At 38.9% G+C, this 16,315-nt stretch overlaps 1 protein-coding gene across 10 annotated transcripts in view; it reads right to left on the bottom strand.

Moving 5' to 3' along the window:
• Positions 1 to 1,606: 1,606 nt before the first annotated feature.
• The window catches only part of FUT8 (fucosyltransferase 8), a 270,265-nt gene continuing 255,556 nt past the window's right edge, over positions 1,607 to 16,315 (bottom strand). For all 10 annotated transcript variants that reach the window (XM_006142414.3, XM_027768281.1, XM_006142415.3 and 7 more), the window contains 2 exons: positions 13,398 to 13,548; positions 1,607 to 2,623 (listed from right to left, as the gene is read on the bottom strand). In XM_006142414.3, the coding sequence (XP_006142476.1) occupies positions 2,306 to 2,623; positions 13,398 to 13,548 (469 nt within the window). In that variant the 3' untranslated portion in view covers positions 1,607 to 2,305. The remainder of the gene's footprint in view (positions 2,624 to 13,397; positions 13,549 to 16,315) is intronic.

Here is a 16,315-nt window from a genome sequence, read left to right as displayed (position 1 = left end):
AGACTGATTTAACCTTGGCTCTCCTACAAAGGCACAAATGACACAGTTATGAATGTTCTGATGACAAGTGAGATGGGAGTTAGAAAATAACACAAATTCTAAATTACTTCTGCTCAGTTGGAGAGTTGGTTTCAAATGACTTTTATTTATACAAGAGCTATATGTAAAACTGTTTATGGACACTACAGGAAGTAAATTTTTGCTCATTGGGAGGATTAACTTGAGAGGTAGAAAGAATTTAGGGAAGTGTGGCAAGGAGGTTTCATAAATATGTACTTTCATTGTGTGAGGACGTGAAGATCATAGCTAAAGTTTTTCTGTCTAGAACTGCTGATATTTAAGAAAAAGAATTATTTAATTCCATTTATTATTATTATTTTTTAATTCGACCAGACAAGAACAGAGAGAGAGAGAAAGTGAGAAAGCAAGCAGCCTCCAGGTCTGGGACTCAAACTGCAGTTGGCCATGGGGGAATCTAGCACCTTTAACTACCATGCCACCTGTAAGCACCCAAAATTGCTGATATTTAACACCAGGTCTGACACTAATTCCTATATGGATCAAGGTTTTATTTTAGAGGGCAGAACACAGGATGTATAATATCTCTGCCACACATCGTATGGGGCAGGCTATGTACAGATGGGGAATGTTTTTTTCATGAGGAGAAAAAGGATGCTTAGAAAAAGAGTATTAGAATCTTACCTTCCAAAGTGATTCTAACATGGAATTACTAAGAGGAAGTATTTCGAAGCGATAATCCCAGATTCATTTTGAGTTTCACAATATCTCCCTCTGTTCTGTTCATCAATTTTTATATACCATGAGATACATACTTCGGAAATAGTGTCAGCTTCCTAACCCCAAAGGTTCCTGATACTCTCAAAAGCAGGATATGACAAGAAAGGGCACTTGATTCCTATATAAATTAACAGGACCCAACTTACAACAACTGATGACAGTCACAATAAGAAAGATTAAAGAACAGACCTCAAATGATTTTTTAAGAGCTGAAGTGATAGTTCCTTTGGGAGCAAGGAGTATGACTATTTCATTCAATTAAAACAAACAATATCAAAAATAAGAGAATGAGGGGACCAGCAGTTAGCATAATGGCCATGTTGCTGGACTCCCACGTAGTCGACTGCGGTTCGCGTCCCGGACCCGGTGGCTTAGAACTCACGCTGGGCGCATGTGCGTGCGTGCCCAAGATCTCGAAAGGAGAATGGAGGAGAAGGGATTGCGGCGTGACCATCCCCCCTGGGGGGTGATTTCTCGCTTTCTGTCTCTATGTCTTTGTCTGTCTGGCGAGCACACGCGCCTTATAGCAAAAACCTCTCCAAAAATAAATAAATAAATAAATAAATTTTTAAAATAAAAGAATGAGAGTGCCCAAATAATGTTGTAAAACGCTCTAACTAAAATCAGTTTTCAGTATTAAAATGGACCAGTGCCCCTTTTAATTAAGGCCTGATTAGTCAACCTACAAGAAACAAAAAAAGTAAAGAAACTGAAAAACTATAAAACTCTTTTTTTATCATAGTTCTTCCACTAGAAAGCCAATCACCGCAATATCCAATGATACAGCATTCTAGAAACTTTACAAAACTCTACTTTTTAAAATTTATTTTTGTTATCAAAGAGAATGTCCAGAAACATTGAGTACTAAAGAATTTGTTCAAGACATTGTTTTACAAAAGTTCCTAATGGAGAGTGAATATTTTATTTTTTGATGTATCCTTCACTTATTAATGATGAGGTGAATGAACTGATGCAATTACTTAAAAAAAAAAAATCCAAACAACCTTATAAAGGAAAAAGCATCCATTCTCATTCTGAACCTGTTGATTGGAGTGAATTCAGTGGTCACAACACCACCAGTGGATAAGAATCAACTTCCTCACAGTAGGGAGCTGTTCACATCTTCTTAATAGGTCACATAGGTCTTTCAGGTATAGGCACCATGTTTGAAGTCTCACACAAAATGTCTGTGTCACTTAAATTACACAATGTGGCAGTGTTTGTTTCATGGGGACATAATATTGAAAGGAGGGGCAAAGTAGAAAACAACCTGTTTGCATGTTATATGTGAGTACATTATTGTACTGTGAATGGGCTGGAGGGCATTGTAGCCCTTGTTAAAGAGGAATTCCACCAGTGAAGGATCTGTCTGTCAGTTCCAGCTGCTCCTGGTGCCGAGGGTGGCTACTCATTTCACCATATGTTGTTAGGTTCGGGCCTTCGTCATCTACTGTTTAGCTCAAATGGTTTGAATTGAGTTTGGTTGTCCACCTCTTCCATCTGAGCTTTATTTTTCAGCTTCAGGATATGTGGGGTACTTAACCGTTTCTATCTTCTCTCGGACTTTGTAGGAGGGATACAGGCCCGTCCTTCCCAGTTTCCTGTTGACACCTTTAGAATAGCCATCCCAGTGATTTCCAGCTACACCAATGATATCTCCTGGTTCCATGGGGATTTCATCTGCAGTTCGAGGTTGGTGAGGATAAATAGCAATCTGGTTGTGGGCATTCTGGCCTCCAAAATAGTAGATGTCATCTAAAGAATGGAAGTTTGCAGAGGCATCAGGATGCAGTGTTTGCATGATTTCATAAGCAACTCGACAGACCTTGGGAAAGAATGAAAAAAGTTGTTGGTATACAACAAATATATTTCTTTTGGGGGGGGTAGAAATGGAGTGTGTGAAAGAGAGAGAGGGAAGAGAGAAAGGGAGAAAGTACCTCTCCAGGGGAATGACCATGCCTTAATCCCTTCTCCTACATTCTCCTCTCAGGATTCTGGGTATACATGCCCAAGTACCCAGCATGCTTTTCAAGCAGCCAGGTCCAGGAATCGAACCATGCAGTTGGGTATGTGGGACACAGCCACTTTAATCACTATGCCATCTGACTAGTCCCAAAACAAATATATTTTTATATAACAAGTATATTTCATAGCCATCTGAGGGTTCTCTGCCAAAGAGATGGGCTCTAGGACTGAGGGGATAAGTAGTGGATTCTAGTCACAAACTTTCAGTCCATTTGTTCTCAAATGATGTTACAATTCATTCTTAGTTTCTGTGCTTATATCTTTATAAAAAAGTATTACAGGTAAAGTATCTAGGGGAAATATATATGGTACAAAGTAAAAGAAGTATTGGTTAATAAGAAACAGTTAATAAAAGCCCATAGTGGTCCAAGCTGGGCAATGGTGATATAAAAATAAGTAAGGGATCCAGCTGCAGTGGCACAAGGCTGGGGCCACATTAGAGGTCTGGGTTCAGATCCCAGAACAACTGAATGGGCAGAGTACAGTAGTGCATACCTGTAATCCCAGCTAACTAGGAGGCTAGGACAAAGAATTGCAAGGGTGAAGCCCTGCCAAAAATGTCTGTCTTGAGTTTGGCAGGTGGCATGGCAGTTAAGGGTGCTGGACTCCCACATGGACAACCATGGTCTGAGTCCTGGACCTGGTGATTTGCTTTCTTGCTTTCTCTCATTCTGTCCCTCTCTGGTCAAATTAAAATAAATGAATAAAGTTAAATAAAATAATTCTTTAAAAAAAAAAAACCTGTCTCTCTCACTTTTTCTTTCTCTTTCCCATTCTTCCTCTCGCTCATAAAAAAAAAAAAAAAAAAAAAAAAAAAAAAACATTTCTTTTGTATAAGAAACTATATTCTTCCTCATGCTCATAAAAAAAAAAAAAGACATAGCTTTTGTTATTGAAGAATTAAGGTTTGCAAGTTTGACTGAAAGTATTTAACACAAGTTCTGTTGCTCCCTTTCCTTCACTGACTGTTAATCAATCACAAACTCTTTTCCTCCTCTAATTTAGAACTTAAGTCTCAATACTCTCCTTCGCAGAGATTTATGTAAATAATGATAATCAACTAGCACTGGCAAGTAAGTTAAACTTTTTCCGCCATTTCTGCTCCATGCCGTTTTAAGTGTACTGTATAGACAGTAGCAAGCTTGCACTGGCATATGCTGTGCTAGCCTTCGGGGAAAATGTATCTACTTGACATTGCAGTGCAGCTTCAAGGCTATTTAAAAGACGCCTGTGTTCAAATGATAATTTCTCTGTCCACCAAATGGCAAGTGCAATTCCACAATGTAAGTTTCATTTCTTGAGCTTAATGCTTGGCGATAAAGTTAAACTGTACCTATTCTTCATGGAGGAATATTCTCAGCAATCAATAAATAGATTCATGGGGCCATGAGGTGGCATGTGGCTAATGTGCTGGACTCCCACATGGTCAAGTATGGTTTGAGTCCTGGACCTAGCAGCTTGAAAATCATGCTGTGTGTGTGTACATACCCAAAATCCCAGGAGGAGAATAGAGGAGAAGGGATTGCAATGAGCCATCTATGCTGAGGGATGACTTATCACTTTCCTGCTTACTGTCTCTCTTTGGCAAGTGCATATGCCCTATGGGGGGGGGCTTTAAAAAACAGATTCATTCTAGAATAAATGGGTTTCAGAGCCTTTTCTAAAGCTAGGTGAAGACAGAAGAGAAAATACTATCATTTTGATTAGAAAATTCCTCCTTTATATATTGTGAATGGAAAGCTCAATTCAGGTCAAATTTTCCTAAATCTCCAGTTTTGATAACCTCAGTTAATGAAGTTTAATTGTCTCCACACCAATACTTTAGCATTTATTTAAAATTACGCTACCAATCGTAATTGCTTATCTGCTCAGTGGAGTAATTCAGAATTACCTAATAGTCTCTTAAAACCTTGGCATTCATGAAGATCAAAAACTGAATATAGATGCTTATTCTTTCTTAACTGTTACGACCAAATGGAATTGGATTAGATTACTCATTACCTTGACTTTTTAGAGAATCAGAATTTCATGAAGGGCAATTCTCAAATGTTATATGTACTTTTCAAATAAAGCTAAGTTTAGATGGTATTTTTAATTTTACTGATAGGGACTAAAATACAAAGAGATTAAGTTATTTGTGTAAGTTCCAGTGGTAGAGTTTTACCTAGACATAGAACAAGACAATAAAAACTTTGCTTTCCAGTTTGTTACTACACCAATCAAGTTTATATTGAGAATGTCTTAACAGTCGACATTAAAGGCAGACTACGAGACTATAATAAAATGAAGATCAAAATGATTTAGAACTTTTGAACTCCAAATTCAGCTAAAGATTCACATAAGGAAAGAAGAAGCAGGGAGTCCAGAAAAGGAAGAAACCGGGACCAGCAGTTAGCGTAACGGCTATGTTGCTGGACTCCCATGTAGTCGACCATGGTTTGAGTTCCAGACCCAGCAGCTTAAACTCACACTGGGCACACATGCGTGCGTGCCCAAGATCTCGAGAGGAGAATGGAGGAGAAGGGATTACAGCGTGGCCACCCCACCTCGGGAGTGGTTTCTCGCTTTCTGTCTCTCTGTCTCTCTGGTGAACACATGTGCCCTATAGCAAAAACCTCTCAAAAAACACATAAGGAAGAAAGAAGCAGGGAGTCCAGAAAAGGAAGAAACCGGGACCAGCAGTTAGCGTAACGGCTATGTTGCTGGACTCCCATGTAGTCGACCATGGTTTGAGTTCCAGACCCAGCAGCTTAAACTCACACTGGGCACACATGCGTGCGTGCCCAAGATCTCGAGAGGAGAATGGAGGAGAAGGGATTACAGCGTGGCCACCCCACCTCGGGAGTGGTTTCTCGCTTTCTGTCTCTCTGTCTCTCTGGTGAACACATGTGCCCTATAGCAAAAACCTCTCAAAAAAAACCAAAAAAACAAAAAACTAGAAAAGGAAGAAATAAAATAATTAAAACAAAGCATCTCCAATAACAGTAAGCTACAGTAAGATAAAGGCTAAGAGTTACTAAGCATTTTCTGTCAGACAGTGTTTTTACGTATTATTTAAGGTAGTCCTTTCACCATCCCCATAAGATTATGCCCATTTCACAGATGTCAAAGGAAGTTAAGGCATTTGTCCAAGCTTACACTACTAATAAATAGTAAAATTTAGGTTTCAACCCAGAGTCTGCATATAACTGCTACCCATATTTTCTTTTGTAAATCGTGTTGTCCCTGTTCATGTTGTAATACCAAAATGATATAGGATAAAGCCAAAGCCAGCTCTTTTCAGGGTCCTTCCACTTACCCTTTAGTTACCCCTACCTAGGAATATAGGACCTTATATTACTTTGAGGATAACCACAATCTCTACTGTGGCAATGAACAATGTCAAGTGTTTTTTCCTCTCTACTCTTACATATCTTATAAAAGCAGTATTTCCCTCTGTCCCACACCTTAATGGACCTGCTTTCCTTTGGGGACAATCCTCACAATTAGTTTATATTTTGGTATCAACAACTGTTAAGATGCTAGCATTGGTGGGTACACATGTGATTTCTTAAATCCAAGAAATAACTAAGGGTAGAAATTACAGACACAAGGTGAGGTGGAGGGGGCAAATATAAGAGAGATTTTTTAGACAGACATGTTGGTTATAGGTCCCTCCAATCACCCCAGTGCCACACAAGTGTGGCCCTTTATCTTTTTTATTATAATGTCCATAATGATAGCAACTGAGCTTACTGATCACTAATTATATATCAGGTACCATTCTAAGAGTATGCTCTGTCACCAACTGTCACAACAAACCTGTGATGTAAATACTATTATTATTCATATTTTATAGATGAAGAAACTAAGCTACAGAAAGATTAGTAAATTTTCAAAAATTATAAGAGGAGATAGAAAACGGCAGTCAAAATTAGAACCCTTTCTGTCTCTAGAGTCTGTGCCCTCAATCACATATGTAACTGCCTTAGGATAAGCTCCTAGAACAGCGTCTGCCACATGGTGGGCACTCAAGTACCTGCTGAATGAATATTACTCCACACATTACACCAGCACAGCGATAGAGATACAAGCCCATGGGTGATATTTATCTATCATGTCCATAGATAACATTCTGAGTAAGTAATTAAACTGTATTTATATCAACTGTGGGGCAATTTACTGCAAAGGTCTAGAAAGATTACTGTGTTGTTGATGTCTGCATTTAATCACTTCAGGCTTCCTCTCTGGGCCTTACAAATTCTCACCCCGAGGCGGGTAAAGGAAGGCTTGCAGCTGATGCAAATACATGATACACAACAGGTGGCATGGTTAAGAAGCAGTGTACAGTTTGCAATGCAGTGGATGGCTACAGGTAGTATTTTTTTATTTCATTCTCTGTTGACATAGCATCATGTCACTTTTAGTAAGCCACTAAGCACACAGCAATGAGTAACAGCAAAAATCCTGCCAAAGGTTAAAATGAGATCTGATTATATTTAAAAAACAATAACACATGACTAAAAAGTGTGTATGTGTGTGGGGAGGGCATTAATCTGAATTTCATTCCTTAGAAGTATTCAGTTGAAACGTGTGTGCCTCCAAAGCTTTCTCAGAGCAGATGGGATAGTTTTTGCTGAAATAACAGGGTCAGCTTTCCTAGCAAGAGAAATTGGAAGTGGGTTCTTGTCTCCTTAGGTGATGCCAGAAGATTTGTGTGCTTCTCCTGTAAACTGGTTTGACTTGCCACACAAGGAGAGATAAAGATCCAGGTATACGCTGTATTGTGAAGAATGCCGAAAGGACTGATGCAGTAACAGCTGCACAGTGTAGCACTCAACACTGCAATCTAGAGCCCATGATGAAGCAAGATACCCTTTTGCTTTCTGCTCTGGGAAGTGGTCACAGGCTTCATATTTTGGGCTTTCACTCTGTACTTTCTCTTCAGCAGGTACTCACTATTGTTTTTTGTTTATTTGTTTGCTTGCTTTTTTGAAAAGGTTTTTACTATAGGGCGTGTGCGCTCGCCAGAAAGAGACAGAGAGACAGAAAGTGACAAAATCACCCCCTGGGGGGATGGCCATGCCGCAATCCCTTCTCCTCCATTGTCCTCTCAGGATCTTGGGTATGCACGTGCACGCGCCCAGTGTGCGTTCAAGCCGACAGGTCCGGGACTTGAACCGTGGTCGACTACATGGGAGTCCAGCGACATAGCCACTATGCCAACTGCTGGTCCTGATACTATTAAGAGCCACACACACAATAGGAATTCCTATCCAGAGCCATCTCTCTGGAATCAAGTAAATGTAGTTCTTGGTTTTTCCCTCTGAACTTTCCTAAACCTGATTCAAAGTATTAGAAGGCCGGTTGTATAGTGTGTGGTTTTGCAATTAGACAACAGAAAGTGCCACAAGAGTACTAATAACTGCCACAAAAGGAGGTAGTAAGGAGGAAAAGTAATTTTGCCCTACAGTAATTTTTTTGTTTTTGCTTTTTAATTTTATTAAAAAGAAATTTCCTATAGGGCATGTGCATTTGCCACAGAGAAAAAGGGAGGGAGGGAGGGAGGGAGGGAGAGAGAGAGAGAGAGAGAGAGAGAGAGAGAGAGAGAGAAGAAAACTGAGAAAGCATCCCCAAGGGGCAGCAGACACAACTGCAATCCCTTCTCCATTCTCCACCCAGGATTTTGGGCGTGCATGCACATGCACCTGTTTTTCTTGTTTGTTTGTTTGTTTTTTTTTAAATGGTACTTATTATTATTATTTAAATTTGCTATAGGGTATGTCTGCTCACCAGAAAGAGAGAGCAAGAAAGAAATGAGAAAGCAAGCTGCCAGGTCTGGAACTCGAACCACGGTCTGCTACATGGGAGTTCAACACCTTAACTACTCTGTCATCTGCTGGTCCCAACCTGGCATGTTTTTCAAGCCACTGGAGTCTGGGACTCAAAACACATAAGTAGGCCATGTGGGTTCCAGCTGGCTTAACCATCACACCACAGGCTGGCCCTTGATGGTGATTTATTTATTTATTTTATTTTATTGATTTATTTATACACATTTTTGCTATAGGGTGTGTGTGCTCACCAGAGAAACCAAAAGAGACAGAGAGACAGAATGTGAAAAATCACCCGCGGGGGAGGGGGGATGGTCACACCATAATCCCTTCTCCTCCACTCTCCTCTCAGGATTTTGGGTACACACGCATAAACCCAGAGTGAGTTTTAAGCCACTGGGTCCAGGACTCGAACTGTAGTCAACTATGTGGGACATAACCATTATGCTATCTGCTGGTGATTTTTAACCAAAGAATGTTGATTGTTCATTGAACAATCTTGAAGTCTTTAAAGAATGTATCTACAACCATTTCTGTAAATCAGATTCCAGAGTAATAAAAACTAATTTCAGAACCTGATAAACAATATTTTCAAAAAAAATTTCTGACATCTTGCCCATCTACAACTGAACTGCCAACCACTGTCATTTCTTAACTATAATTTCTTTGCTTCTGATTTAAGATGGTTTCAGCAAAAAGAAGTGACAAAGTAGATGCTTTAAGCATAGGCAATTTCCAGTAACAGAGCGAGATCAGTATATTTGGTAGAATGGTTTATAATGTGATTACACAGCTTTCAAAATTCACTTGATGTTCTTGGAAAATGCTAATATCGCTTCTAATTTTCATATTAAATCCTGAGGACTGTGCTCTTCCATTTATGAGGATAAACTTGGTTTTGAGAAACAGCCCTGATGAAGGGATTCAAAAAACTAAGAGCAACAATAGTAACGAAATTAGAGAGCAGAGCCATATTGTTGGCTTCAAAAACTTTTCATTTCAAGAGAGAATTTCCAGACCTCACTTGTGCATGTAAAACAAAGAAAGATTAGAAGCCCCAAGACAGAGGAGGATGGGTCCAAAACCTAATGCGGAACCCCAGTTAAGGTGACAAGACACTTGTGCCTGCAGTTTTTTAGACATCAAATCTCGCGTTTTTTCCTCCTCCCATGGCATTTCATTTTTCCAATATTGCCCACAGTAGCTTGCTGTCAGCAAGTCGAGTCTTTCTCACTGCTGTGATACACTATAAAGATTCTCAAAGGACAGCATAGAGGAACAGAATTTTACATGTTAAGGCATTATGAAAATGATATTGAACTTCTATAACTTGTAATCATCTCTCAGACTATCATTAAAGACAGTTGAAAGTGGACTGTCCGTGTCTCATTTACTTGGTTCTCAGCGTTTTAACTCTGGTTGCTCTTCTAGATATTTGGCTTCAATCTTCCCCATTTTCTAAGATGCCTGTGGCATGTACAGGAAAGTCTGAGGATTAATTTCTATAAAGTCAATACCCAGAAACTTTCACATGCATTTGCCATAGCAAATACTACTACTACTGATCACTCACCCTTTGGGAATGAAGTACTTTTTGGTTCTGAAAACTCACATTATGCAGTGATGTTCTCTTTCAAAAAGCTAAATGGAATTGAGTTGGTATGCTGGCATAGAGAAATGAATATGCTGAATGTTACTGGTAATTCTTAATGAAGAATGGTTATACCTGTCAAATACACATGGTGACTGGGTGGACCCTAAACATTGCCCATGACTGTAAACAGCGGTCATAGGAGTCCTGGAACAGCATGTTTCATGGTCCTTCTAAAATGCGAAAGTATAGACAGAGTCCGATCTGGAGTCATGCGAAAAAGAGCTGCTAAAATGAAAACTGTAGAATCTAACAGGCAAAGTGATTCCTATGAGTAGTCCTAGATATATAATCAGTGCAGCTACATTTGTTAAGTACTATTTTTGATGCTTCATATGTAATAATTCTTTAATATTCACAAAACTACATGTAGTAGGTACTACTATTATCATTGTTTTTACATGTGAAAAACAAAAACCATCAACAGTTGGAGACAGGCTAAGTAATTTGCACAAAACCCCATAGCCACTAAATTTTGGTTGAAGTTGGACTCAAATACACATAGTCTGAAGACAGTCTGACTCCAGAGTCCATAGTCCCTCATTCTGATCCTCTGTCCCGTGAAATCGATGGCTTGGCATTTTGATACTATCAGTGACTTTTTTCTCATGCCCTATTGGTGATAATGGCAGACATTTCTGGGGCATGTTTCAAATAATTCCAATTTCAGTTAAAGGCACAGAAAGCTCAAAGATTTGTTAATGAATGCAGAATTATTCTATAATCTCAAGTGCTACAGCTGTTAGTCATCAAATAAGTTATGTGATAATGAAAGCAATGATATTTGGAAAAGAGCCATTCACTATATAAATGTAAGGTAGCTTTTACTACTAAACTTTTATTCTGAGCCTTAGCATAAATATTTAGAGGTATATCAAGTCTATTTTAGGGTACAAAATATTGTTTGAGTTTTGCTTTGGTTCAAATAGGCAGGAATAATTTTGGGTGAACGTTGACCACCAAGAGTTTTTTAGAACAATTTAATACATAAACATAAATTTCCTCTGGATAAAAAAGTCCTCTTGACACCACTCTTTCTTCATATGAACTGATTCTCTGGCCCTAAGGTCTGAAAAAAGTGAGGCTGAGAATTATGCATGTGACAGGACAAATATTTTCAAGCTTGGAAAAAAAATCCCACCCTCATGAAGTGACAGAGCTCTTGATTTCTGGGTCAAAAATAGAATCGTGAGGAACAAAAATTCTATAGCACATACTTGAATAGGAAAAAAAAAAGAAAAGAATTTTCCTTCCATTCCAGAGGAAGGAAATCAAAGTGTGAAAAGCAAATCCCTGTAACTCTCAGTGCCTACCTCCACATAAGATCATATTGAAGGAAAATGGTATCCTCTGCCTGGGTAGCTATCTTTCCATAATCTTTAACATCATCCCACTATGGCAATGTGTATCATCATATAACAACAACAAAAACCTGGACATTTCTTTCAGAATATTTCATATTCCCATGAAAATGATGTTGCTTTCCTTTTACATATTTTCTTTCTCTGTTTCTTCTCAGCATTTAGGCAGCCATTTACCTTATGTCACTTTTTTAGTAATTATCTCTAGTTATTTCATATGACTATTTTGCTAATTATTATTAGATTTTGGACCAGAACAAGAACTATATCTTCAGTTTTATTTGAAATCTCTTTATCTAGTATAATTTTCTTTAAATAATTATTTTATTTAACTTTATTGCTTTATTTTCATTTGATTAGAGAGGGAGGGAAGGAGGGAGGGAGAGAGAGAGAGGAGAGAGAGAGAAGAGAGAGAGAGAGAAAGTGAGAGAGAGAAAGTGAGAAAGCAAGCTGCCAGGTCCAGGACTCAAACCACTGTTGGCCATGTGGGAGTCCAGTGCCCTTAACCACCATGCCACCTGCTGGCCCCTTACCTAGTATAATTGAAAGTACAATCATTTAATACCTGATTGAATGAATTAACCAATAATAAGTACATAAATGAAAGAGCAGAACAAAATTCATAATAAATATTGCTAGACTAATATTCCACAGGGCATATAAAGCTGATTGGGCCACTTGTAAAACACATACACCACAGCCAGCTGCAGTGGTGCAGTGATAACACAATGCTCCACAATGCTGAGTCCGTGTGAGAAGGTCCTGGGTACACATCCCAAGGTCTCTGTTTAGGCATGTATGCACATGCTTGTGCTGAGAGTGGACTACGGTTTTAGAACCACTTATCTTTCTCTCTCTTCCCCCAACCCATGGAAGAAACATAAAGACAAAAAAAAAAAAAAGACACACCAAACCCATAACATAATTTTTTGCAACAATGAAACCCAAAGAGTGATTGTGATACTGTATTGCTTTAATTTAAGTTTCTTGCTTGGTAAAAATGTAACAGGACTTGAGAGGAAATTACATTTCCTTTCTATTTTTTTCTTTTATAAAGTAACCAAATGATCCAAAATGCTGGGAATTTGAGACTCTCAGTTTCAGGGCACTGATGTGTAGAAATGGATGGATTTTGGTTACATATTGACTGGTTGTAAAATCAAAAAGTATTAAGTGAGCTTAATTACTTGCTATTTCTGTTAAATACTGTGAACCAGTTGAGTACTTTAAACAACTCTAATAACTGGCTTCGGTGGAGAATGTACTCAACCATTACTTGCAAACAATTAAATACTCAGTGCACTCAAATACCTATTTTATGAGATCTTTCTTTCACAAAAGGGATTATTAACTTATATATCTAGAAATTTACTTGAGTCACTATAGCTAAAATTAAAATGACACGAATACAGGGACCAGCAGTTAGCGTAATGGCTGGGTTGCTGGACTCCCATGTAGCCGACAGCAGTTCGAGGCCCAGACCCGTTGGCTTAAACTCACGCCGTGCATGTGTGCGTGCGTGCCCAAGATCCTGAGAAGAGAATGGAGAAGAGGGGATTGCAGTGTGGCCATCCCCCAGAGGGGTGGTATCTTGTTTTCTATCTCTCTCTCTCTGTCTTTAGTGAGTGCATGCACCCTTATAGCAAAAACCTCTCCAAAAAAAACCCCACGAATACATAAATAATAATGTCCCTGACCTCAACATGACTAAAATGTATTGGCCATTTAAAAACACCCACTATCACTTACCTGGGATGAGAAAGTACACACTAGGAAGTCTGCCTGGGAAAGAAAGTGTATATCCAGGATCACGCCCCGAAGTGAATTTTCTGTGTATCGATTGTGCAGTCCAGCTGACCAAGAGATGGAGTTATCACTAATAAATTCATAATTGGGGTACCTGAAAAAAGAAATGAATTTATATATCATCATTGGAATTATGGTATTCTATTAAGAGCAAACCTGCCTTCTTTAACCTACAGCTCCTTTCTTTCTAACAGTAAGGAGAGCTTTAACTGTGATGCTGAGTAGAGTAGCTGACGAGTTATCTCTGAATTCATTGGTAGAGCAGAAACCATCTGGGAATGCCTTGTATATTAAGCATTATTGGCATATCACATAAAACACACACATACGTATCAAAATGCCTTTTATCAATTCGTGAAAGAGCTAAACTGAAGAGTGCTTGTTTTCTTTGTAATCAGTAACCTCTAAGAGTTTATTCAAGCTGCTTTTGTATTTGGTCACTGAGCTTTTCCTTTAAAATATAAATATCACAATAAAATTTCATTTGGATTTTTAATTTATAATTTGTGTTAATTCATATTTGAGTTTCTCTTTTATTTTGCTGTTTAATAACATGAAGAAATATGAATTTTAGAAATTTGTGAGACCCACTAGTCTCACCTAATTCCCATCCTTCTTGAAGAAACACCTCCTCCTAACCAAAAACAGTAATAGAATGTCATTCTATTCTTTTTTTTTCTTTTTTTTTTTGGGAGAGGTTTTTGCTATAGGGTGTGTGCGCTCACCAGAAAGAGAGACAGAAAGTGAGAAATCACCCCCCAGGGTTGATGGTCACACCGCAATCCCCTCTCCTCCATTCTCCTCCCGGGATCTTGGGCACACACGCACACACGCCCAGCAGGAGTTTAAGCCACCAGGTCCGGGACGCGAACCACGGTCGACTACATGGGAGTCCAGCGACATAGCCATTACTCTAACTGCTGGTCCCTAGAATGTTATTCTAATAAGTATATGAAAAAAAATGCCTTGCGGAGGGCCACGAAGTTGTATTAGGTCATCATGAAAATCATGGTGTGCTTTTCTATGTAAACATCATGACTTTCCCGACGACCCTATTTTGGTAGTACTGCTGGTGCTACGACATGTATTTAAAAATGTTAAAACAGGTTTCCACCATATCTTCAGAGTATCTTATAGTATTCTGATTAGAGGTTTAATTGTATATAAGTTTATAGTGAATCATTTACTTAGTACATGTGGTAAATCCTCAAAGTTGTGAAAAGGGGATAATAATTATACCTATATTTATGTAACCTCATAAGAATTAAAACATTAAGTGAATAAAGTGCTTAGAAGAGTACCTGACATGCAGTAAATCCTCAATAAATGTAACCTGTGGCTATTAAACACTTCCCCCCAGATAGTCACCTGATTTTTTCCCCTTACTTCTTTAGATCTCTGCTCAAATCTCACCTGATCAGTGAGGAGCTTAAAAATCCCTGTCTCTTTTACCTGTCTAGTTTTTCTTATGGCTCTTAATATAATTTGACATAATGTTCATTGCCTATATCTGTTTTCCACCTCCATCATCCCCAACTAGAATATAGGCTCTATAAAGGGAGGTACTTCATCTGCTTTGTTCACTAGATTAGTCTCAGCACCTACAAGAGAATCTAGAAAGTAATAGAAAAATGAACATTTACTGAGAGAATAATAGCTCCTATTTAGAAATCCTGATCCATTAGGAATCGGTTTACATGTCTCTGTCCCAAATAATAATCCCCAACGGTCAGGAGCAGACCTTATTTTTCTCTGCATCACAGCACCTAGCCCTCTACACAACGCTGTGTGAGTAACATGAACAAATGAGTGCTACCCATGTCTGGGACTGTTTCCTAATCCCCTAACAGCTGCTTCCGATTCCTCTTCATTTTATGGCCACCAAGGAGCTTTCCCTCATTGCCTCTCTAATAATGACGGTAAAGGCAAAGTCTCTGAGCATCTCTGAGCACTGTTACAGACTGGTATTCAGTGTTCGGATCCATTTGGCCTCATTATTTTTGACACTCTGCCCTCAGTTCAGAATCAAGGAAATAAAGTAAATGTCACATTTGCTCCAAAAAGAAAACAATCAAAAATACTTTTAATGTGATTCCTGTGAGGCTCCAAACCCAGGCAAGGGGCAGAAAAGGCAACAAATAAATATGAAAATGCTTGCGCATGGAAGAGTGGAAACTGATAACACCTTGAATAAAGACTACCTTTGTCAGCATGGGAGGTGATGTCTCATTTTCTCTGTCACTCTGGTGAGTGCATGCATCCTATAGCAAAAATCTCTCTTAAACAAACAGACAAAAAAAAGCTACTACATTTATATCATAATATGGAAAAAAAAAACTGCTGCCTGGAAAATAGGGAGAGGAGTTATAGCTGGTGACTACAAAAAGGAAACTCAAATTTTACTATTCTTACAGTCCAAAGAGATACTGCCACCTGTACTAAAAGAGTTGCTTGGTATAAAAATGATATGCTGCACCATGGGTCAAAGCTGTAAAACGGTCACATCCTTTCATCTAAATACTTTAATTCTAGAAATATAGCTTAAGGAAATAATATGGATAAAATAGTCAGCTCAGAAACAAAGGAACTTTACATGGTGGGGCAAAGTCCTCAGCAGTTCCCATCAATGCCACGGTCATCCAGGGTCTTTGCTTGGGGACATCCTGTGGCCCTTATAGGCCCTGAGCCCAGTTTTAAGAGCTGCCAGGGCACCCACGTCACAGTGTAGCCTTGAAGAGAGAGCTCAGTGCATGTTTTTCCTTCTCTGCAGGGCTGCTACTGCTCAGCACCATCTTAAAGCCCTACCACGAGGTTCACTGAGACAGGCCTGGGACTGGCTGCGTTCCACTTATGAGCAATGG

The sequence above is a fragment of the Tupaia chinensis genome, unplaced genomic scaffold (genome assembly GCF_000334495.1).
Source record: "Tupaia chinensis unplaced genomic scaffold, TupChi_1.0 Scaffold000075_1, whole genome shotgun sequence".
Classification (NCBI taxonomy): Eukaryota; Metazoa; Chordata; class Mammalia; order Scandentia; family Tupaiidae; genus Tupaia; species Tupaia belangeri.
Note: the sequence above shows the minus strand (reverse complement) of the source record. Positions and strands in the feature narration are given on the sequence as shown.